Consider the following 24,562-nt stretch of genomic DNA (forward strand, 5'->3'; position numbering starts at 1 on the left):
CTCTTTGTATTATGTCAGCTCCTGGGAGAGCAGCAGAGGGGGGAGAGGGGGCCCTATGTGCTGCACTGCTTGAGGGAGGTGGCCCTATGTCAGTCGCGCCATCCAGAAAGGGCCCCGTCTGAAAGGGCTGAGCGCTACAGGCTGTGGGGCAGGGTGTGGGCCTTGACTCTGCAAAGTGTCAGCTCTCCTCACACGGAGGCCCTCAGTCTCAGCCTACTGGCCTCCATCCTCCAGGGGGGACTAATTCCAATGGATAGAGAGTTCTGGAAACTTTTTTCTGGCACGGCCTGCAATTTGTCCCCGTAAGTTTCTTTTTTTTTCAGTTTATTTGAAAAAATATTTCTTATAACTTTGAGTTTGCAGGATTTCCAGTTAGTAGGTTATTTTCATTACAAAATCTCACTCGTTCCCACATTGCAGATAAGTAATTTTGACCTAGTAACAAGTACATTCTTTACAGCGCTAGTCGTTTCATGATGACTGGAGAAATAGTTCTCTCTTTCTGAGGTTTGAAACTTCTATACCCCACCCCACCCCCCACCCCGAAGACACAAACACAACATCTGTTACAACGGCACAGAAAAATAATGGTGAAGTAACAAATTCTATTGAGCCCTGAGTTTGTAGACAAACCACCGTCCACTGTCAAGTCACACGCCCACTCTACTGTCCCACTACGGTCATGTCCTGTACGATCCTGAATTTCCCTTCGGGGATGAATAAAGGTTATCTTAATTCATCCAAAGGGGCAAAGTAGGCCAGCAGGCTGAGTGTTTGTTTTGGTCATTCTAAAATGCAGTGACAGGCGTCTAGGTAGCATGGCGGTCTATTCCGTTGCCTACCAACACGGGGATCGCCGTATTGAATCCCTGTGTTACCTCCGGCTTGGTCGGGCATCTCTACAGACACAATTGGCCGTGTCTGCGGGTGGGAAGCCGGATGTGGGTGTTTGTCCTGGTCGCTGCACTAGCGCCTCCTCTGGTCGGGTGGGGCGCCTGTTCGGGGGGGAAGGGGAACTCTGGGGAATAGCGTGATCCTCCCACGTGCTACATTCCCCTGTTGAAACCCTTCACTCTCAGGTGAAAAGAAGCGGCTGGCGACTCCACATATATCGGAGGAGGCATGTGGTAGTCTTGGCCAGATACAATTGGGGAGAAAAAAAGGGGGGGGAATCCCCCCAAAAAAGATCAAATGCAGTGTGACCTTTGATCTTTTTTCCATGCCAGTCATGTCGATGAGACTGTTGTGCCAAATTTTGGATCTTCAACAAAAGTACATGTACTCCATACATCTGAGGCATCGCGGGAATTTATATGTATTCACTTAAAGCTGCACTGAGGAATATTTTTCATATTAATAATGAATCAATTGACTTCCCGCGACATGAAAGGATCGCTACGGACAGTTCCACTGAGAAATCAGCAGCCCAGTCTAGAAATGAAACGGTTACCGGTTTCACGATAAACCACAAGCCGCTTCTTTTCACCTGACAGTGAGGAGTTTCGCCAGGGGGATGTAACACGTGGGAGGATCACGCTACCCCCCCCCCCCCCCCCGAACAGGCGCCCTGACTGACCAGAGGAGGCGCTAGTGCAGCGACCAGGACACATACCCACATCCGGCTTCCCACCTGCAGACACATTCAATTGTGTCTGTCGGGACGCCTGACCAAGCCGGAGGTAACACGGGGATTCGAACCGCCAATCCCCGTGTTGGTAGGCAACGGAATAGACCGCTACGCTACTCGGATGCCCCGATGCATGATACTCAAGGCTCAGCGTTTTCGGTTTTTATTTTTCAAAGCCATCCAGCATCCCAAATTTCGCCACAAGAGGAAACTGTTACATAACCTCACACGAACAGGAACAACTTTTGGATCCGTGGAAACAAAATCCGGGCGAAAATCAGTTTAAACCGATCTGCTGCTTTTAAAAAATGTGGGTATTTTTTGGTGAAAATCGGTAAAAACTGAAAACGCTGAGCCTTGATGATAACTCTTAACCAAGATATTTCTTTTTAGTGAGTCACAGTATTATTAGTAGATTTTGAAAGTAAATCTGTGATGAGTGGATTTTACACAAAAATTCTAACTCGGGCACTGGGTTTGATTCCTCGCCATATGTGTGGAATTAGCATGTTCTTCCCATTGTTGCTTGAGTTTTTTTTTTTTCCAGATTTCTCCCACAACCCAAAGACTTGCATGGTAGATAAGTGGAATCTCCAAATTGTCCACTGATGTGAATGTTGAATGAGTGACTGTGTGTGTGGGCCCTGTGGAGTTGGTGCATCTCCAGGGTGTCTCCCTGCCTTCTGCCCATTGCCTTCTGGGACAGACTTTAGCCACCTGTGACCCTGAATGGTTATTATGTAATAATTGATATTGAATGGATGGATGTTAACTGCCATCACCATTTATTATGCTTATTTGTGTGTGTGTGTGTGTGTGCATACAGCACATACATTAACCTTTTCTTGTCTTTGGTAATTTCTTTCTGCAACAGAGCGTCCGCTCTTTGTGTAGCCCAAGCTCTACTGAAGTATGCGGTCCCTAAGAATCTTGTCCTGGGCACAAGTTGGGAGAGTATGGGTGGCACGGACGGGTCCCCAAACTTAAAGAAGACCCTCATTGCCTGGCTTCTGATGAGTGATCAGAACGAGGAGATGGAAGATGGCTGTAGACCACACCCCATCGTTTGCAGGTTGGGGCTGTGCTTCTTTTGCACAGTCATGGAGTCCCCCCCCCCCTTTACAACAGTTAAAGAAATAACAAGAATACTTGTTTTCCTGTTCATCTTACTACTACTACTACTACTACTACTTTATTATTATATACTACTTATATATTATTTTTATTATTCATTTATTATTTATTTATTGTTATTTTAATTATTTTACTACTCATTTATTTTTATTATTATTTCATATTATTACTACTACTACTTTCGGCAGCCGAAAGTAGTAGTAGTAGTAGTAGTAGTAGTAGTACTTGTTTTCCTGTTCAATCTGTAAATTGTACTTTTTAGCATGTCTTTGGGATATTTTAGAAAACCTTTTGTTAAGTCAGAGTTGAACTGGGTTTATAGTCTATTCTAGTCTGATATTAAGGGCATGTTCAGACCTGGTATTTTGTTGCCAGATATATCCAGATTGTGTCTCGCTCTCGGCTAGAAAGATTGCTATTCACAACTGGCATTACAATACCTCTCAGATATGTCTCGAATGGTCACTTGTGATCGAATTTTGGGTCCCCCCACTCAGTTATCGCATAACAATGTGCATCTACACTGATGAGCCAAAACACTGACAACCTGTCTTATATGCTGTTGGTCTTCCATGTGTCGCCAAAACAACGCCAACCCGCCGAGGCTTGGACTCTAAAAGACCCCTGAAGGTGTCCTGGGGTTTCTGGCACCAAAACATTAGCAGCAGATCATTCAAGTCCTTTAAGTTTTGAGGTTGAGCCTCCATGCATTGGACTTGTCGGTCTTACACAACCCTCCAGATGCTCAATCAGATTGTGATCTGGAAAATTTGGAGGCCAGAGCAACACCTTGAACACTTTATCATGTTCCTCAAACCATTCCTGAACAATGTGTGCTGTGTAGCAGGGTGTGTTATGCTGCTGAAAGAGACAGGATAGCCTTCATTGCACTTGTGCATCGATGAGCCTTGGGTGCCCAACACCCTGTCGCTGGTTTGTGGTTTGTCCCTTCTCGGATCACTGTCAGTAGGTACTCGCCACTCAGGTCTGACCGGGAGCACCCCACAAGCCTTGCTGTTTCAGAGATGCTCTGACCAAGTCATCTGGCCATAACAATTTGGCCCTTATCAGAGTCGCACAGGTCTTTACTCCTGCCCGTTTCTCCTGCATCCAACATGTTGACTATGAGAACTGATTGTTTGCTTACCATCTAATCTACCCAGACCTTGACGATTCGGAAGAGTGGGGTAATTGGCCGGATGCAATGGGGGGGGGGGTGAGATAAGCTTGTACATGTTGAAAGATGGATGACTTGAAGAATTTGTGGAAGGCTCGCTAATGTTTTATCATGATTTTATGTTCAGGGACTTCCCTCACAACTTGATAGCAAACATCTTGGTTTCACTAACATTGAAGGACACCAGAGCTGGCTTGATGTTCCTCTTGGGATTCCAAGGACTCGAGAGGTGAGGAAACTGAAAATAATGTAAAAAAAAAAAAAAAAAAGTTCTCAGTGTACAAAACGGAGTATAAAACTGCAGTATAAAACTTCATAGTGTTATACTGCAACCTTGTGTTTTTCTTTTTTAAATTTCTATTTTACTGCTTTGTATTTTTAATTAAGCTCTTTATCCTGTGTGTATAGCATCGTTCCTCAAGAGCAAGTGTTGCCCAAACCGAAAGCTTCACAAGCAGAGCTTGAGAGGTTGTACCTGCTGTTCAGCTTTGACGGATTGGCCACCGAGCTCAGAGTCAAAGAGAAGGCAGTGAGGTTGGTGCCAGTTGGTGACCAACTGCCCGCTGTCCCCTGGCTGAGGGAGAAGCTGGAGCAATCACTTGTCTGCATGGCAGACAAACTACTCAACTGCTATTCTGTTGAAGTGAGTAGTGGCTGGATTTGATGTGTATGTGTAACTTTACAATGACCTGCTGTGAGTCTTACTGAGATTTATGCTGCTCCACGTCCCCTAGTCCCAGAACGTCCCTCCAGATTGTCTGGTGCGCTGCTTCAGTTTGCTGGGTGGTGTTCTAGCGGCATTCGTGTCCATCGGCATTCTGACTGAAGAGGAGGCCTGCCACTCACAGCTCTTCACTAAGGCCAAGGTATCGTTAACCTCAAATGCCGCTGTCTTCTTTGTTTCTCATATCTGGACACAGTATGGGTGCCTGAGTTCAGGTGCTCACAGGAGTTTGTTTTGGGGAGTTTTGTGAGTTGACAATATAAGCACTGATGTTGGCATCTTTAGGTGTGAGTATGGATGGATACTATACCCCTATGAGCCAGAGTGCAGCTTCAGATCCTCAGCTAGGGCTCTGTTGGCTTTTCCCAAGTCCCGGCTCAAGACTAAGGGTGACCGGGCTTTTGCGGTCAAGGCCCTTGAGCTCTGGAACTCCCTCCCCAAGAATCTGAGGCTTGGAGGATCAGTGACATCTTTCAATTAACTTCTCAAAAAGTATCATTTTTTAAATTTTTTTTTTCCCCTCCCTTTTTCTCTCCAATTGTATCCGGCCAACTACCCCACTCTTCCGAGCCATCCCAGTCGCTGCTCCACCCCCTCTGCCGATCCGGGGAGGGCTGCAGACTACCACATGTCTCCTCCAATACATGTAGAGTCGCCAGCTGCTTCTTTTCACCTGACAGTGAGGAGTTTCGCCAGGGGGACGTAGCACATGGGAGGATCACGCTATTCCCCCCCATTTCCCCCTCCCCCCTGAAAAGGCGCCCCAACCAACCAGAGGAGGCGCCAAGTGCAGCGATCAGGACACATACCCACATCCAGCTTCCCACCTGCAGACATGGTCAATTGTGTCTGTAGGGACGCTCGACCAAGCCGGAGGCAACATGGGGATTTCAACCGGCGATCCCCGTGTTGGTAGGCAACGGAATAGACCGTCATGCCACCCGGACGCTCCCTCAAAAAGTATCTTTTCAAGAAATCTTTTTAATAATTCCCACACACCTTTTTATGTCTTGCCTGTTTTATTATTACAGTTGTTGTCTACGTTTTCTTTTTATCTTTATTATTTGGGATTATATTCTATTTATTTTTTGTATTATTTAATTGCCTGATTTTATGTGCCTCAGTCCTGAAATGTCTTAATCTTGGTTCAACCATGTAAAGTTTTGAAAGGTGCTGTATAAATAAACTTTTACAGTTTATACCCACCTCCTTGCACAACTAGTGCTGTTGACCGCCGCTGTAATAGCTTTGTCATCAATGGGTCCAGTAAAATTTGAGTTAAATTAGAGAAATAGAAGTGTTGAATTTCAAGTATTAGTGTTTCTAAAATTTGCTTCCCTCGGATATTGTTCCCCAGCAGTATTAAGTTACTGTTTAAATTTTATATAAACTGACTAATGTTGTCTAATTTTGTTGAGTTTTTCTTTGTATGTAACAGTCGCTTGCCCAGGACTTCGGTGAGTTTGTCTCCAGTGTAAAAGTGAAGCTGATAGAGGACGGGACCATGGCCATGCTGAGCTCTGTCATGAAGCTCTGCACACTGTCGGCCAGCAGAGAGGACAAGGTCAAGGTAGTCCATGTCCTCCATTTAATCCACAACTAGAAGAGTGCACTCAGTAGAGTGTAGATCTCTGCCAGGCACGCACACACAGACCAAAAAACAGTGTTTTTCCTGCCATTGTAAGACTTTTGCGCAGTGCCCAAGTTGACTGAATGGGAATTATGGGAAAAAAAAGGTTTTTAATATGCAGCGCTCAAGCTAAAAAAATCTACCCAATAAAAATGTTTTTGCCTGTCAGTCTGTGGATGTGCAGCACTTCTAGACGGACCCTTGCACGAATGCGTCCAAGTCTAATATGAACCTGCATTTTCCAAAAAGAAAAGGTTTGCGATGTGGTCAGTCTAGTAGCTGTCTTCGCTTATATTCTGGAAAACCAGTCAGGTCAACTCTAGCTTCAGACGAGAGAGAGAGCGAGACAGATAGAGAAAGCACAGTGATGGTTTATTGAGTAAGAGAGGGAGCGGCGGTAGCGTGAACAAATGGGTTTCAAAGGGTTTTTTTGGGGGGGAGATTTCCCCCCCAGTTGTATCCCTACTCTTCCAAGCTGTTTCATCCCCTCTGCTGATCCAGGGAGGGCTGCAGACTGCCACATGCCTCCTCCGATACACATGGAGTCGCCAGTCGCTTCTTTAAACCTGACAGTGAGGAGTTTCGCCAGGGGGCGTAGTGCGTGGGAGGATCACACTGTTCCCCCTAGTTCCCCATCCCTCCCAAACAGGCGCCCCGATCGACCAGAGGAGGCGCTAGTGCTGCGATCAGGACACATACCCACATACGGCTTCCCACCCGCAGACACGGCCAATTTTGTCTGTGGGACACCCAACCAAGCCGGAGGTAACACGGGGATTCGAACCAATGATCCCCGTGTTGGTAGGCAACGGACTAGACCGCCACACTACCTGGACACCCCGGTTTCAAAGGTTTTTAATCACTGCAAACATGAGAGGTTCTTGATCATACAGTCATAACTGTGCACAAAAAAATGTTAGGCTGACAGGTCTAGTGGTGTGCAGGATTAGCTGCAGACACACACACAGACACACACACACGAGCAAACGCATAATCCCCTCCAGGCGACCACCTGGCGGAGATAACAAAAATGAATTTTGATAACTATTTTATATGCAGCCACTCAATATAAGAACAGTCCAAGCAAAAATCACTCTTTTTTTATCACTTTAGTTTTTATTTAAGTTTTTAGGTCAATACAAACATGGCATCCGTATTCAGAAGTAAACATTGAATTATCTACATTTACTTGCACACAAGCCCAACAGGGCAACTCAAAACAAACAAACAAAAAAACACACAAAAAAATGAACTACAAGAGCTTCCTGTGGGTCTAACTTTCCAGTCTTAAGTGTTGTCATGAATTATGTTGTCGCGTGTTTGCTCCTTAAACCATGTCCATTTCTTCCACTGGTCTTCCATCCGAGGTACTGTAAGTCTCAATCGATGAGTCAGTTTTTCCATTGTATGAATGTCCTCCACTATTTCCATCCATTGTCCTTGTGTGGGGACGTTCACCTGGCACCATTTTCTTGTGATTGCCTTCTTAGCCGCAATCAGCAGTATCTTAACCAAACATCTATCACTTGGCCCTATATCGTCGTTTTTAAAATTACAGAAATAGAGGGTCATATAGCACTTAGGGAAGTCATATCCAAGTACCTTTTGTATTACATCATGAACCATCTCCCAAAACATCGCTAGCTTATTACATTTCCAAAATATATGCGAGTGGTCTACATCCTCTGTTCCACATTTCCTCCAGCATGACAGTTTGGTGCTGGAGTATCTATTTTTGATTTTTGGTGTAATAAAAAAACGTATCAGATTTTTCCAGGAGAATTCCCTCCATATCCACGAACTAGTGGAGGATTGATGAACTTTCCACATATTCTGCCAGTCCTCCTCTGTAATTTCTGTGCCAAATTCTAATTCCCATTTTTCTTTTATATATGTAGTTGAGTGTTTATTAGTTGTGAGAGCTTGATATAGTACAGATATAGTCCTAGATTTTCTCCCTTTCTATGCGTTAATTATAATTTGAATCACACTGTTCACCTCCATGGAGGGTCCTCCCCTGATACGTTTGTTGTAATAATCCCTTAATTGTAAATATCTAAAGAAGTCATGATTCTCCAAATCAAACTTGTCTTTCATACCCTGAAAACTCTCCATCTCCCCTTTTTCCTCTAGAGTGCACCATGCTGTGATTCCCCAGTTAACCCACAGTTTAAAAACTGTATCATGCCTCGCTGGAGTAAAGTCTCTATCATATGCTACCCATCTCAATAACTGTATCTCATCTTGTAATTTGTTGATTTTAATCAATTTAAACCATAACTCCAGTGTAAATAATGTGACTGAATCCATGTGGGTTTTTGTTTTCTTGTATACTTCTTTATCCCCTAAAATATTCTGGATAGGGTACCCACCAAATTCCCTTTCCATGACTTTCCACTTGGCCATGTAATCTTGCCTACACCAGGCAACAGCATATCTCAGCTGGGCAGCTTTGAAATATTCTTTTAGATTTGGTAAACCCATACCTCCCTTTTCCTTTGAGAGTTGGAGAGTTTCATACCTTACTCTGGGCTTCTTCCCTCCCCAAATAAATCTAGATATTGTCCTATCCCACCTATCAAATTGAGCTTGAGTCACCTCTACAGGCAACGATTGGAATAGGTAAAGAAGCCTTGGTAGAATATTCATTCTAACTGTCTCAATTCTTGAGCTGAAGTCAAGTGGCAGAGTGGACCATCTATCAATATCCTTTTGCATCACATCGTTGATCTTGCCGTAATTTGCTTTATGTAATTTAGACAATTCCTTGGTAATGTAAATTCCCAAATATTTGATTTTGTTTAGATTCCAATTAAAGTCAAAGTTTCCCTTGAATTCTGTGGTTGGAGTATAATTGAGAACTAGCACCTGTGTTTTTGAGATGTTAATTTTATATCCAGATAAATGACCATATAGTTCTAGTAGCTTCATTAGTTGAGGGAGTGATGTATGTGGTTGCTCAAGATAGGCTATGACATCATCAGCAAATAGCCCCACCTTGTGGACAGTGCCATTCACTGTCACTCCATTAATTCCTTAATTTTGGCGAATGGCCTCCGCTAAAGGCTCAATGAATAACGCGAACAGTGTCGGAGACAAACAGCATCCTTGTCTTGTCGACCTCTGCAAACTGAACTTGTTCGTTAAACTCCCGTTTATTTTAATCCGAGCATTAGGTTGTTGATATAATGTTTTAATGCACTGTATTGACTTATTGCTGAACCCTAGTCGTTCCAATACTGCATACAAAAAATTCCAAGACACCCGATCGAATGCTTTTTCTGCATCTAAACTTACTAATAGTGTAGCTTGTTTTCTCTTACTCGCTTGATCAACAATATGCAATGTCCTTCTGATATTATCATGCGTTTGTCTTTCTCTCATGAATCCTGTTTGATCTTCATCTATCAAATCACCTATGAATGAGTTTAACCTTTTGGAGATAATTGTCGTATATATTTTATAATCTACACTACCGTTCAAAAGTTTGGGATCACCCAAACAATTTTGTGTTTTCCATGAAAAGTCACACTTATTCACCACCATATGTTGTGAAATGAATAGAAAATAGAGTCAAGACATTGACAAGGTTAGAAATAATGATTTGTATTTGAAATAAGATTTTTTTTACATCAAACTTTGCTTTCGTCAAAGAATCCTCCATTTGCAGCAATTACAGCATTGCAGACCTTTGGCATTCTAGCTGTTAATTTGTTGAGGTAATCTGGAGAAATTGCACCCCACGCTTCCAGAAGCAGCTCCCACAAGTTGGATTGGTTGGATGGGCACTTCTTTGAGCAGATTGAGTTTCTGGAGCATCACATTTGTGGGGTCAATTAAACGCTCAAAATGGCCAGAAAAAGAGAACTTTCATCTGAAACTCGACAGTCTATTCTTGTTCTTAGAAATGAAGGCTATTCCATGCGAGAAATTGCTAAGAAATGGAAGATTTCCTACACCGGTGTGTACTACTCCCTTCAGAGGACAGCACAAACAGGCTCTAACCAGAGTAGAAAAAGAAGTGGGAGGCCGCGTTGCATAACTGAGCAAGAAGATAAGTACATTAGAGTCTCTAGTTTGAGAAACAGACGCCTCACAGGTCCCCAACTGGCATCTTCATTAAATAGTACCTGTTAGAGCCTGTTTGTGCTGTCCTCTGAAGGGAGTAGTACACACCGGTGTAGGAAATCTTCAATTTCTTAGCAATTTCTCGCATGGAATAGCCTTCATTTCTAAGAACAAGAATAGACTGTCGAGTTTCAGATGAAAGTTCTCTTTTTCTGGCCATTTTGAGCGTTTAATTGACCCCACAAATGTGATGCTCCAGAAACTCAATCTGCTCAAAGAAGTGCCCATCCAACCAATCCAACTTGTGGGAGCTGCTTCTGGAAGCGTGGGGTGCAATTTCTCCAGATTACCTCAACAAATTAACAGCTAGAATGCCAAAGGTCTGCAATGCTGTAATTGCTGCAAATGGAGGATTCTTTGACGAAAGCAAAGTTTGATGTAAAAAAAATCTTATTTCAAATACAAATCATTATTTCTAACCTTGTCAATGTCTTGACTCTATTTTCTATTCATTTCACAACATATGGTGGTGAATAAGTGTGACTTTTCATGGAAAACACAAAATTGTTTGGGTGATCCCAAACTTTTGAACGGTAGTGTACATTTAATAATGAAATAGGTCTGTAGTTCCCACAATATTCTTTATCCTTTCCCGGTTTTGGAATGACTGTGATTATTGCCTCTGACCATGATGGTGGTATCTTATTATTGTGAAGTGTCCAATTGAAGGATCTCAGAAGTATCGGTGCCAGCTCTTCCCTAAACACTTTGTACCATTCTGCAGGGTATCCATCGCTGCCCGGGCTTCTATTGTTTTTCAAAGAATTTATTGCATCTATCACCTCTTCCATCTTGATGTCAGCTGTTAATTTGTCATTTTGGAGCCGTCCAATTGAGGGTAAATCTAATGAATTCAAAAAGGTATTAATTTCCGCTTCGGGTGCAGGTGTGGGTTGTGAATATAGCTCTTTATAATATCCCAAAAATATGTCCTCTATGCTTTCTGGTATATTCGTTAACTCATTTGAATGGGGGTCTCTGATCTTATGTATATGGCCAACTGCTTGCTGTTTGCGAATACGTTTTGCCAACAGTTTAGTTGCTCGCGGGCCTGTTTCATAATATCTTTGTTTGAGAAACAAGCTTTTTTTCTCAACTTCATCTAACCGTTCTTTAGTAATGTCTGACTTAGCCGATTTGATTTGCTCCAACACCACGGGATTTCCCGCAGTCTGGTATTCCCTCTCCATTTCTCTTAACCTGTCCGTATTCTTTCTGGATATAATTGATCTTGCCTTTTTGATCAATGCTGAATGCGCTATTAACTTTCCCCTGATGACCGCCTTCATGGCATCCCAAAATATTGTTGGGTCTACTTCCCAATTGCTGTTTTCTTCTAGATATGTCCGAATATCCGTCTGTAACATAATCTTACTCTGCTCACTATTCAGTAGACCCACATTAAACCTCCAAACCGTATTTCGCTTTCTACAATTCAAATTAATTTCTAAATATACTGGATTGTGATCTGAGATATCCGCCCCTCCAATCCCACACTCCTTTACTCTGTAAATATCGTCTTTGCTCATAAGGAAATAGTCTATCCTTGAATGAACTTTATGTACAGCTGAGTAATGTGTATAGTCTTTTTCCTGAGGGTGTAATTGTCTCCACACATCATCCATCCCCATCTCTTCCAGTGATATATTTACAAATCGAGTGACCTGTGTTTTAGTCCTTTTGATACTGGTCGTATCCATTTTGTGATTCAAAACGACATTCAAATCTCCCCCACAAATTAAGACCCCCTCTGACTCGTTTGCTATCTCATCAAACAAAGATTTAAAAAATCTTTTATCACTTTCAGGAGGGCCGTATATATTTACCAACAAAAGTCACTCTTAATCACTTGCTCAGGCCTCCAGTGATACACGTCCACTTCTTCATCTCAAGTAGATGCGATTTTTGCTTCAGAACACAAATCTGTGATCACTCTTATGTCAGCCTGTTACCTAATCTACATAACTGATTAATGGTATGGTGAATTGTTAACCTATATTACATACAGTTATTAGCTGTAAAAAAACGACATGCTAGGAGTTAATTGAATATATTATAGTATGTTTTCGGAGTAGAAGTAGATTCAAATATAAACCTCTCATATGCCCCTCAACAGGATAAAGTTGGTCTCGTCGCCTCCAGGCTATATATAAGTATTCTGCCTGCCAGACTTCTCAGTGAACTGGCTGAAATCTGCAAACTTCTGGTAAGAAATATGTCTAGCATTAACCAGTATTCATGTCTAAAAAAAAAAAATCCTCTGATAATCATGGAATTTGTTACAGTGCTATGAGTGAGATCTCTAGTTATAGATACACCATATTATTATCTATATATTATGTCTATAATAATGATAATAATAATAATTAGTAATAATAATATCATCCCACCTAATATTGCTTCAGTTGTTTGTTTTACCTTTTTGTTTTTGCCTCCAGTTGAACAATGCATCTAGACGAATCAGTGCAGTGGTTGAAGATGAAGACATGGATGATGAGTGTGTTGTGCCCAGAGCTCCACAAGGGGAAAATCTTGAGTTTTTTGATGACGGTGAAGTGCCCCACAGTAGCACCAACACGTCCCACAGACAAAATGGATATAACACTGATGGTTCCAGTGGCCCAGGTAAAGAAACGCCTCTCTTTGGAATAGGTTTTATTTGAAAGTAGTTGCCATCATGCTGGGGGATTTAAAAGTTGTGAGTGGTTGAATTAATTTATCAATGCAAATCTAAGCCAACCAGGTGGTCTAAACGGTTGAATCTTGACCTTGGCTGTGGTGAAACAAAATTCAATAAAAGCCTTTTCAAAGTCAAGTAAATTTGTTGATCACATTCATTTATTCTATTTTGATTGATGATCAAGTTTTATCATTTATCCCTCCTCAGGTGCGACTAGCCTGTTGGCAGAGGAGCATCTGGCTAACCAGGACCTGGCTGTCCTTGCTAGCTTGGAATTCCTGTGTTCATGTGCCTCGGTCCAGCCGTACCATAGCTTACTGTTTAAACCGCAGGAAGTGCGACGTAGGCTGTTGTTGCTGCTGGACCAGATAGACTTCAGCAAAGCCCTGCATGTTCAAATGGTGGGTGGCAGCTGGCATAGAGCAGGTCATTATGCATAGAGCAGGTCATTATAATGGTAAGAATACTGATGGTAAGGATTTAATCAAATTATTGTAGTCATGGACTGGTTATTTGATGATGATGATGATTATGGTAGTAGTAATAAGGCTAACTTCGATGGTAACGATAGTTTTGAAAATGTGGCTCAATAGCTGTCATTTTGGATACTTGGTTGGTCACCGCCATCAGAAAAGTGTTGCCTATTTTTAAACAATTTGCTCTTCATTTAGTACCTTGTCCTGTTGAAGAAGCTTCCTGCTGAGGGCTCGCTATGTCCAGAGGAGTTTGATACATTGCTCAGACCTCTAGCGTAAGGAAACCATTCTATATTTTTGCTGTACTAATAGTAGATATTTACAAACATTCAAGGAACCTTGCAATTGTATATACTGTATATCTAAAAGCTTTTCGGTGCTTTCCATTATGTTTTTTTTGGTGTTTATCTGTCTGTGGCTAATCTCGCAAACAACTGGACCTATCAGCCTGAAATATTTTGTGCACAGTAATGACTGTATGATCAAGAACCTCTCGTGGTTGCAGTGATTCAAAACCTTTGAAGAAAGTTTGTGGTCGCTACTGCTGCTCCCTCTCTTCATTCACTCTCTAGCTCACTTGACCAACGCTGCTCTCTGCCAGTCGCGCATGCACATGCATGCACTACTGGCATCAATGGTTGACTCGGATTGGGCAGTGACAGGATGAAAAGTTATTAAAAGAAAATTGACTATCCAAAAAATATGAATGTTATAAAGGAACATCTTCCTGTGGGTTACAGTCAAAACAGGAAATGTTGCATATTCTTGTTGCTGCCCGATCTGAGTCAACCATAGATGTGAGTCACACGTGCAAGCGTAAACGGTTTCCCGGGCGGTATTATATTATGAAAATAAAGATAGTGTGTGTGTATCCTGTAACAGTTGAAATTGGGAGGTGTACCTTGAAGATGTACTTGCCTGGATGCGGGAGAGGCGGCGTCATCTGACGGTGCCTTGTGTTCTTTGAGTTAGTTGAGTGGCACACATGCTGTGAACGGGTGCTTGTTATTTAGCTCCTGTTTTTCTTTTGCCTCTCAAATCGAGTAACATTTAGGTTACGTGTGGCCTCTGTTTTGTTCATGTATGATAAAATAGTAGCCGTACAACGAGGCTTAGTTAGGTTGATGGTCATAATAAACGACAAGCTTTGTGAAATCTCAGTACTTGTGTGGGTATAAGTTTTTGCCTATGTTCCTCTTTCCCACCTTCCAAGCTACCTCAGCCAAGAAACTCAGACCCAAACTGTTGGTCTGCAGCTTATCTCGCATACTACTGGACCTATCGGCCTAATATTTTTTGTGCACAGTTATGACTATGATCAAGAACCTCTCGGGGGTGCGGAGATTAAAAACCTTTGCAACCCATTTGTTCATGCTACCGCCGCTCCCTCTCTTCATTCACTCTCTAGCTCAATCAACTGTCACTGTGCTCTGTCTATCTGTCTCACTCTCTCTCTCGCTTTCTTCTGAAGCTTCTAGTTTGTGATATATTGTGTACCATATGGATAGTCATGACTAACGACGGGATGTTCAAAACTCATATGTTGCAGCAGTGTCAAGTTTTTGAAGCACTGATGTATTGACACAATGCTCCGGAGCTCCAGTTCATCCCTCCAGATGCACGTCTGTGAAGTTGGCCCCCCATGTAATCAGAACATGAATGAAAATATTGTCATTAATTTGTCCAGCGTTTGTGGTGATTTGTACCGTAAAAACTATTACATGGGATTACATGGGGTGCCAACTTCATGGAGGTCTTGTAATATTGTCATCCATTTGTGCAGCATTTTTGCTGATTGATGCAAAAACTGTTGTTTGTGCTGTAATTTTTTTGAGATATTAAGCGTTATATTTTACAAGCTGTGATGTCACCCTGAACCCCATTATCGTCCAAAACTGGTCTCGTTTGTTTGTGCTCGGTTTGTGCCCGTTCGTGCTGTTAAAAGAAACATTTATGCTCTTTTAGTATTTTAGGTATAAAACAACATTTCTCCAAAGGAATGACGTCACCCTGAAATCTATCAATTTATTGACTCGAGAAATTGATAGATTACCCAATGAACATGAACCATGACAAGTTTTTAATTTGTTTGCACAATACAGCAGAATTAAGAGCTGAGTTAGCTCAATCAAGTAAAGTGTTTCGAGATGCTGTTAAGAGGTTGTCAGGAGTCATAGGATTTATATTGACCAGCACACGTTGCCATGGAGAGAAGTGTCAGATGATTCAAAACACCGAACCATTTTCCGGCACTTTCGCTGCAACTGCGTTATTGCTTAATTCTGCCCATCATGATTCTTTGCTAATAATGTTGTCTGTGTTGAATTGTGTTGACAGGGACCTGTGCTCTCTGAACCGCCAGGACCAGGAGATCTGTGCCACGGTGCTGCTGAGTTTATTATCTTCCATCAGGAGCTTAGGGCAAACCACCCACCCGGTGGAGGAAATGAGACATGTACAAGGAGCCCTGTTACAAGCGGTTTCTGGATTTTGGTTAGTGTTACATTCTCCCTGAATGGTTGGTGGATGGTTTGAGAGACTGATAATGCTCAATATTAGCTTGACTGTCTTCGTTTAGTGTAAATGTCTGTTGGAAAGATTAATTTATGATGGAGGGTCACAAATTGCATATCTGATTTGGCGGCTACAGAAAGCATCTTGAGTAGCCGATGTACTCGTTTATCTGATTTAAAGCTACTATGTGTAGAATTGTTCTGTAATTGTATTATCCTTGACTATCTTGTGACTGTACATATGTTCACATGTAGAAAAATGAGAACGGCATCCAGGTGGCATGGCTGTCTATTCTGTTGCCTACCAACACGGGGATTGCCGGTTCGAATCCCCGTGTTACCTGCGGCTTGGTTGGGTGTCCCTACAGTCACAACTGGCCGTGTCTGCGAGTGGGAAGCCGGTTTTGGGTATGTGTCCTGGTCGCTGCACTAGCGCCTCCTCTGGTTGGTCGGGGCGCCTGTTCAGGAGGAGGGAGAACTGGGGGGAATAGCATGATCCTCCCACACGCTACGTCCCCCTGGTGAAACTCCACTGTCAGGGGAAAAAAAGAAGCAGCTGGTGACTCGACATGTATCGGAGGAGGCATGTGGTAGTCTGCAGCCCTCCCCAGATCAGCAGAGGAGGTGGAGCAGCGACCGGGATGACTCGGAAGAGTGGGGTAATTGGCCAAGTACAAGTGGGGAGAAAAAGGGGGGAAATCCAAAAAAAGAAAGAAAAATGAAAACAGTTGTAGGGAAAATTGATTTATACTCCAGTTAATTTTCTCTCTGTGTCCCCAGGCACAAAACCCTGTGAATAGTGCTGTACTCCTTTATGGCACTATTAATTTTAATGCCAATGACAGCATTGCACTATGTAGTAACATTAGTTGGCACATCCTGCTTATGCTGTGCTGACGATACCCAGCTTTTCCTATCGTTCCCGCCAGATGACCTCACAGTCTTGGCACGGATATCATTATGCCTTGCTGATATCTCTGCATGGATGAAAGAACGCCACCTTCAGCTTAACCTATCTAAGACTGAGCTTCTTGTTATCCCAGCCAGTCCATCCTTACAACAACAGATCAATATCCAGCTTGGATCAACCCAACTCATGCCCACAAAGTCTTCCTGAAACCCTGGGCGTCGTGATTGATAACCTACTAACCTTTAAGGGTCACATGGCCTCGATTGCTCAGTCATGCCGATTTGCCCTGCACAACATCAGGAAAATTAGACCCTACCTGTCTTAACATGCTTTCAAACCTCTACAAATGATCCAGAACGCAGCGGTGCGTCTGGTCTTCAACCAACCCAAAACAGCACGTCACTCCGCTGTTCATATCCCTCCTCTGGCTCTCAGTTGCTACCCGCATCAAATTCAAAACCTTAATGCTCGCTTACAAACAGCAACTAAAATGGCTCCCATCTACCTGAACTTCCTCATTCAGGTCTACACTCAGTCCCGCTCACTACACTGTGCCAATGAAAGGCGCCTAGCACTTCCACCACAACGGGGCCCCAAGTCACTTGCTAGACTCTTCACTTCTGTAGTTCCTTGGTGGTGGAACGAGTTACCAAATTCTATTCGATCCACTGAGTCCTTCTCCATCTTTAAGAAGAAGGTAAAGACCCAGCTCTTTCTTGAACACCTCCACACCTGATGATTTAAAAAAGAAAGAAAAAAGTTTGCTTCTATGCACCTTTGTGCACTGCCCATTGACACCTATGTCCTATTGGGCTTGAACCTAGTTTTTTTGACACTTAGTTGCATTGTTGCCTCCTGACTAGATACTTGCTTGTATTGTATTAACTCTCAGATGTACATCGCTTTGGATAAAAGTGTCTGCTAAATGAAATTGTGAAATGTAAATCTCAATCCAGATGCACTGTTAAATTCATTCACGGTCAGTGCTCATCCATCCTTGACCAAATTGCATTGTTTAAAACTAGGAAACAAAAATCTAATAACTTTGTCTGGCTGAACGATCATACTCATGCCCTTAGAAGACTGTAGAAAATCTGAACGACAATAGTAGGTCAACAAGTCTGAATTAGCATATAACACCCTTAAAAGACAAATGTTAATTTACCAGAAGGCAGTTAAGGATGTGAAATCAGCTTACTTCTCTAAATTGATATCAAGAAATAACCACAATCCTAAAGATATCTGTACGGTAATTGATTTTGTTATTAATGGTCCCTCCACTTTTTTATTTGAACCTGAAATTGAGCTGCCCGAAAACAATCTCACTCATTTTGTAAATAAGGTGGAGAATATCAGGCCCCAAATCCAGCATGGCCCTTGCATTCATTTCATTCCCCATGTTAATTCTGCCTCTTTTACCCAGTTTCAACCAGTTACAATTTCATTGTTAGGGGAGTACAGTCTCCAATATGAACTCCTCCTCTTGCATCTTAGACCTCATCCCCATTAAGCTGCTCAAGGAGGTATTTTCCACTGTTACTCCCATTATTCTGAAAATTCTTAATAATCCCCAGGCCTCTAGTTATTTTCCAGACAGTTTTAAGTATGCCATTGTTGGGTCTGCGGTGGTGTAGCGGTCTAAGCATCAGCTTTGTGTCGATGCAGTTGCTCGCGGGGGACCGGGATTCGTACCCCGGTCTCGTCAGATCCAACTATGGCCGGACTCGACAAAGCAGCAATAATGGCAACGCTGTCTTTGGGAGGAGGGCAGAGTCGGGTTGTGCTCTTCTGATGTTGGATGGTGGCTGCTTCGTGTTGCTGGGGCAAGCTGAAACTTTTGTCTGCAGTTACTCCGCTTCCAATTCAATGATGTGGTTGGTACAGATCACTGAGTCCGTGGCTGTAATCAATTCCATGAGTGGGAATTGCCTCGGCGTAACGACAAAATTTAGCGTTTTAGCAAGGATGTCTTTCTCTGCCTGGGTGAGCCCACTGTCGGACAGATTCTTCACCCACCAATCCACTTTGCCGACATGTCCATTTTCTGCCGATGTGTCTGGCGTTCAGCAAGTAGGTTGAACTTCTTTTGCTGCTTGGTTTTCGACATTCAATGCTGTGCTAGACGAGCCTTCTCCGTGAACTCAATCACCTATTGGAAAGTGGTCTCATCCAGACGCAATGTTAGTCTCTGTCAGGTCTGCTCCTCTTTGGCTTTCAAAGCGTTGATAGTAAAATCAGTTTGTCTCACCTGTTCGTTCAACAGCTGACTGTGCCTCTGGGGGATCTTGTTACCTCGGTGGGGGGGCACCCCTATATTCCCTCAGCCCTATGTTCCCTCATAAATCGAGAATCGGGGTTAGGATGAGGGAACATATGGCTGAGGGAATATAGACACACTCCACTTGACAGGAGATTTTATTCTCAGGCACTTGGGTATAATCCCGCTCTGTCTGCACCTGAGGCTGAATCGCAGGTGGTTTCTGTAGTCCACCATTTTACAAGTACGTCTGTCACCATCTTACAATGCTTTTACTACAGCTATACCCCAATCCTCTGTATGTGTTCGTGGCCATTGTAGCCATCTGGAGGGTGGCTGACATTTTAAGGGCATGGTTGCATAATCTGTCAGGTCACAGATTTTGGTGTAACAATGGCACTAATCATTTGGTCTCGCTCGAGGGACACAGTGAAAACTAATTGGAGAATAAACCAATCTTCACTGTGAATTTTTAAAATTTTCTCGAGATGAACATTTGTGTTATCACAAGATATTCAAGGATGATGCAATCAAATAAAACTTCTACACACAGCAGTTTTGGAAAATACATTTGGATTTAATTTTTAAAAAAAATAAATTTATTCCTGATTTTTCCCTTTTTTCTCCCAATTTAGTGGCCAATCGATCCCTATTTTAGTTCAAACACCCACCCTTGTACTGCATGTGTTCGCCAAGTGCTTCTCTCCGGGCAGCAGTCTCGAAGGAGACGCCTTGCCACTTTCATGACAAGGCGACTCCAGTCCGAACCACTGCTTTTTCCGACACACACAGAGACGCATTCATGTGACGAACACAAGCCGACTCCGCCCCCCTCCCGAAGACAGCGTTGCCAATTATTGCTGCTTCATCGAGTCCGGCCATAGTCGGATCTGACGAGACCAGGGCGCGAACCCCAGTCCCCAGTGGGCAACTGCATCGACACAAAGCCGATGCTTAGACCGCTACACCACCACGGACCCCATTTGGATTTAGTTTTTGAAGGGATGCTCACTGTTTCAGACTTTGAAAAAAAACTACGAGCAACTTCTTCTTTTCTGTATAGTTTACCTATTACAATCATGTCCATACCAGACTAAACTCTTCTTTCCTGCATAGTTTACCCATTTTAATCTTATCTATAATGTACCAATTAGTAATTTGGTCGTTAAAATGCACTTTTTCGCATCTGGGTGGCGTGGCGGTCTATTCTGTTGCCTACCAACAAGGGGTTCGCCTGTTCGAATCCCCATGTTACCTCCGGCTTGGTTGGGCGTTCCTATAGACACAATTGGCCGTGTCTGCGGGTGGGAAACTGGATGTGGGTATGGGTCCTGGTCGCTGCACTAGCACCTCCTCTGGTCAGTCGGGGCGCCTGTTCAGGGATGAGGGGGAACTGGGGGAAATAGCGTGATCCTCCCACATGTTACATCCCCCTAGCGAAACTCCACAGTCAGGGGAAAGAAGTGGCTGGCAACTCCACATGTATCAGAGGAGGCAAGTGGTAGTCTGCAGCCCACCCTGGATCGGCAGAGGAGGTTGAGCAATAACCGGGATGGCTCGGAAGATTGGGGTAATTGCCCAAGTACAACTGGGGAGAAAAAGGGGGAAAAATACGCTTTTTCTGTGATTCATTTATTGACTTCATCCGCTCTTTGCTCTGTTGTAGTATTCTGGGCCAAACGGGGAAATGCACTGCATCTGTGCGTGTTGCTTTAGTGCAGTGTCTGGTTGCCTTGCTAGAGGTAAGGTCACAAAGAGGTTCTCTTGCACAGAATCAATAATTTGTTTTTGTTGAGATTGTGTGCTTTACATGTTTTAGGAAGTTTTTTTGTGTATATGCCACAGATGCTAGTGAACTTCAGAGCTTATAACGTTGCTTATTTTGCTTGTGAAATTGACATTTATTTTCGCACACAACCTACATGAGTCACAGGCCTGGTTATTTGAACAAATTAGCCATCCACATATTGAATATGAAAGGGAAAATAAGTCCATGTTCTTTTTTTTCCCTATTCTTTGATAGATCACAGGTCAACACCACCTATGGATATTTTTCAGCCTTTTTCTTTATTATTGTTGACATCTCTCCCCATTGTCAGGTTGACCCATGTTGTAAGTGGGCAATCCTGAAGCTGAGAGAGGAGGAGGAGGTTCCAGTGTCTCGCTTCCTTCCATCTTACCTTGCAGACCGCCATCATCATGTCCGAATGATAGCAGCCTTGTCTGTGGAGAGGTAGGTTTCAGTTGGAGGTCCCATCAACTCCTTTTTACTGACAACCTCTTGGAAATCAAAGCTGCTTTTCTTGTTGCAGTTGAAATGTGAGGGTTTTTTTTTTTTTTAGAATATAGGTATAAACAAAGCTACATACAGACATTTATTTGATATAAGAATGTAAGGTACAGTGAATATAAAAAGTCTGCCCACCACTGTTAAAATGGCAGGTTTTTGTGATATAAAAAAATTAAACCAAGATAAATCTTGTCGGGAGTTTGGCCACCTTTAATGTGAAATTGCAGAGGTCCAGGACAGCCCACCAAGCTGTCAGACTAATAATCTATACTAGGGGTCGACCAATATGGGGTTTTTTTCAGGGCGGATATCGATTACTGGTAAGTTATGGCACCCAGTAACCGATATTTTGGGGCCAATATTCAGTTGCAGTAAATGTAAAAAATGTTGTGCCAAAATTTACAGCAACACAAACCCCAACACAAGGCTGCCTTTAAATGAACATATTTTAGATTGAATTTCGTGTGAAACAGAAAATATTTGAAAAAAATAAAGTGCATGATGTTCAAGGCACTAGATAACAATCTGAGTGGAATTCCTTTTTTAGTTAAAAATAAATAACTTCCAGAACATGAAAACGGAATGAATTAAACAGCATGGGCAGCAGGAAGTAAACTTTGATCAGACTGAATAATTATAATATTAAAATAACTCCACATAAATTGGTTAAAGTGCTCCCAGCAGGCTTTGCCTGAACTGAATGGAAAAATGTACATTAGTGTCATTATGTTCCCTTTCTCATATCTTTAAAGTGGTAGTTCGGGTTTTTTGAAGTAGGGTTGCATGAGGTACTTATTAATAGTCAGTGTATTACCTGCAGTAGATGAGAGTGTGTGCACTCCCAGTTTGGAGATTTAGCAGGAGTAGCCAGCACTGAAGTTGAGGAATGGGACACAGACAGAACCCTCCCATGTGGAGCTACAATCTCTCAACCGCAGAATGTCCGTATTCCTTCACATAAATGCACTTATATAGTGCTGGTACGTCAGCAGAACCAGATGGATGTTCTGCGGTTGAACGATTATTATAATAATAATAATAATAATAAATCAAACTTATATAACACTCAAAGTCGCTTTACAATAAACGGCAGTGAAACAAAACAACAGATAAACAGACATGCAGGGGTGGATGGGAGGGGGGCTACGAGAGGGAGAAGCGGCAGCCACACATGACGCCAACAGTACTCTCCGACTTAAACAGATACAAAAGGGCAAGAAAAACAAAAAACAACAGCGCTGTGGATGTGGATTTTCTGAAGGGGTTTACTCCCGTAGCCTATTCCTCCCCCGAGGTATCCACTAGGCAGTGGCACTATTTAACCCATAGCTGGGGGCTGGTTTGTGGGCATCAGGGAATATCCACACACCGGTGGGCCTGCGTACCGCACGTCTATGGGCCAGACCTCCTCCGAGTCCCTTGTAGTTCAGCCAGGGTCCAAGTGGTACCCAGTTACCATGTGTCGCCACGAGGAGACACTACATAGGGCTTGCTGTTGGAGAGGCTATGTACTGACAGGGAGAGACTTACATGCTCGGCTCTCCTGTTCCTGTGCCACGTGACCAGCATCATCATGTAAAAAAAGAAAAACTTATGTGAGGAGAGGAAGGGCAGGCAGCATCCAAATGGCGACCATCATCACCACGGAGACCTGGGAGGAGAACCGACTGCACAAGCACGCAAGAGCGACTCACATGACACCATTCAAACACAGAAAAAGAGAAAGGAGAAGACATCATTCAGAGAGAGAGAAAAGACATGTTAGAGAAGAGAACAGTTTGCAATAGTCATTAGCCATAATCAATTAATTCATCAATTAGTCATAATCTATACTCTGTAATCTATACTCGATAATCTCATCGGCTGAACAGTGGTTGGTAAATTAATTGAGACAGAAAACCAACCCGCTATCTAGTACAGGTTGTGAAGCACTCAACCTAAAGGCAACTAATTGTATGCTAAGGCAAAAAGATGAGTTTTAAGTTTGGATTTAAAGGACTCAACAGACTCTGATTGTCTAATGGCAGCAGGCAGGTTATTCCACAACAATGGAGCCCGGTAGGAAAAGGCCCTGCCACCAGCTGACTTTTTTTTAACTTTGGGTACACACATGAGCCTGTATTTTGAGAACAAAGAGCTCGAGATGGAATGTAAGGTTTAAGGAGATCATACAGGTAAGATGGGGCAAGCCCATTTAATAATAATAATAAATAAATAAATCTTATATAGCGCTTTTCAAGTACTCAAAGTCGCTTTACAATAAATGGAGTGAAACAAGACGACAGATGAACATAACACAGACATACAGGGGTGGATGGGAAGGGGGGCTACGAGAGGGAGAAGCGACAGCCACAGACGACGCCAGCAGTACTCTCCGACTTGGACAGATATAAAGGGAAAGAAAAACAAACATCATAAATCACATAAATCACAGATGCAGGTCAAGCGCTCAGTCCCCAGCCTGCCCCAGACCAGGTTTTTTTTGAGCGGACGGGGAGCCCGAGAAGGCAATGGAGAAAAGATGTGTCTTGAGACAGGATTGGAAGAGTGAGAGGGATTCTGAGTCTAATGATTTGGGGAAGTGAGTTCCAGAGCCTGGGAGCTGCTCTGGAGAAGATTCGGTCACCAAAGCCGCGGAGGTTGGACCTGGGGGTAGAGAGAAGGGAGGCTGAGGTGGAGCTGAGGAACCGAGAGGGTTGGTAGGGATAGAGGAGATTGGTGAGGTATGGGGGAGCCAGTTTGTGAAGGGCTTTATAAGTGAGAACCAGGAGTTTGTAATTGATCCGGTGGGAGATGGGTAGCCAGTGGAGGTCTTTTAGGATAGGGGTGATGTGGTGCCAGGATTTGGTGAAAGTTAAAAGTCAGGCGGATGCGTTCTGAACCAATTGGAGTCTCTTGATAGAGCTAGCACTGATGCCATAGAGGAGTGAGTTGCAGTAATCAAGGCAGGAGGAGGTGAAGGCATGGATCAGAATCTCAGCAGCAGGGCATGTGAGAGAGGATCTTATTTTTGCAA

At 43.1% G+C, this 24,562-nt stretch overlaps 1 protein-coding gene across 1 annotated transcript in view; it reads left to right on the top strand.

Moving 5' to 3' along the window:
• The window catches only part of atm (ATM serine/threonine kinase), a 137,230-nt gene that overhangs the window by 18,143 nt on the left and 94,525 nt on the right, over positions 1 to 24,562 (top strand). The window contains exons 10-22 of the mRNA XM_056283044.1: positions 1 to 302; positions 2,502 to 2,699; positions 4,066 to 4,167; positions 4,347 to 4,581; positions 4,673 to 4,804; positions 6,101 to 6,232; positions 12,537 to 12,626; positions 12,859 to 13,045; positions 13,308 to 13,501; positions 13,772 to 13,851; positions 15,914 to 16,069; positions 20,923 to 20,998; positions 21,356 to 21,489. The exon at positions 1 to 302 is cut by the window's left edge and continues 70 nt beyond it. Coding sequence (XP_056139019.1) covers positions 1 to 302; positions 2,502 to 2,699; positions 4,066 to 4,167; positions 4,347 to 4,581; positions 4,673 to 4,804; positions 6,101 to 6,232; positions 12,537 to 12,626; positions 12,859 to 13,045; positions 13,308 to 13,501; positions 13,772 to 13,851; positions 15,914 to 16,069; positions 20,923 to 20,998; positions 21,356 to 21,489 — 2,018 coding nt within the window. The remainder of the gene's footprint in view (positions 303 to 2,501; positions 2,700 to 4,065; positions 4,168 to 4,346; positions 4,582 to 4,672; positions 4,805 to 6,100; positions 6,233 to 12,536; positions 12,627 to 12,858; positions 13,046 to 13,307; positions 13,502 to 13,771; positions 13,852 to 15,913; positions 16,070 to 20,922; positions 20,999 to 21,355; positions 21,490 to 24,562) is intronic.

The sequence above is a fragment of the Lampris incognitus genome, chromosome 7 (genome assembly GCF_029633865.1).
Source record: "Lampris incognitus isolate fLamInc1 chromosome 7, fLamInc1.hap2, whole genome shotgun sequence".
NCBI lineage: Eukaryota > Metazoa > Chordata > Actinopteri > Lampriformes > Lampridae > Lampris > Lampris incognitus.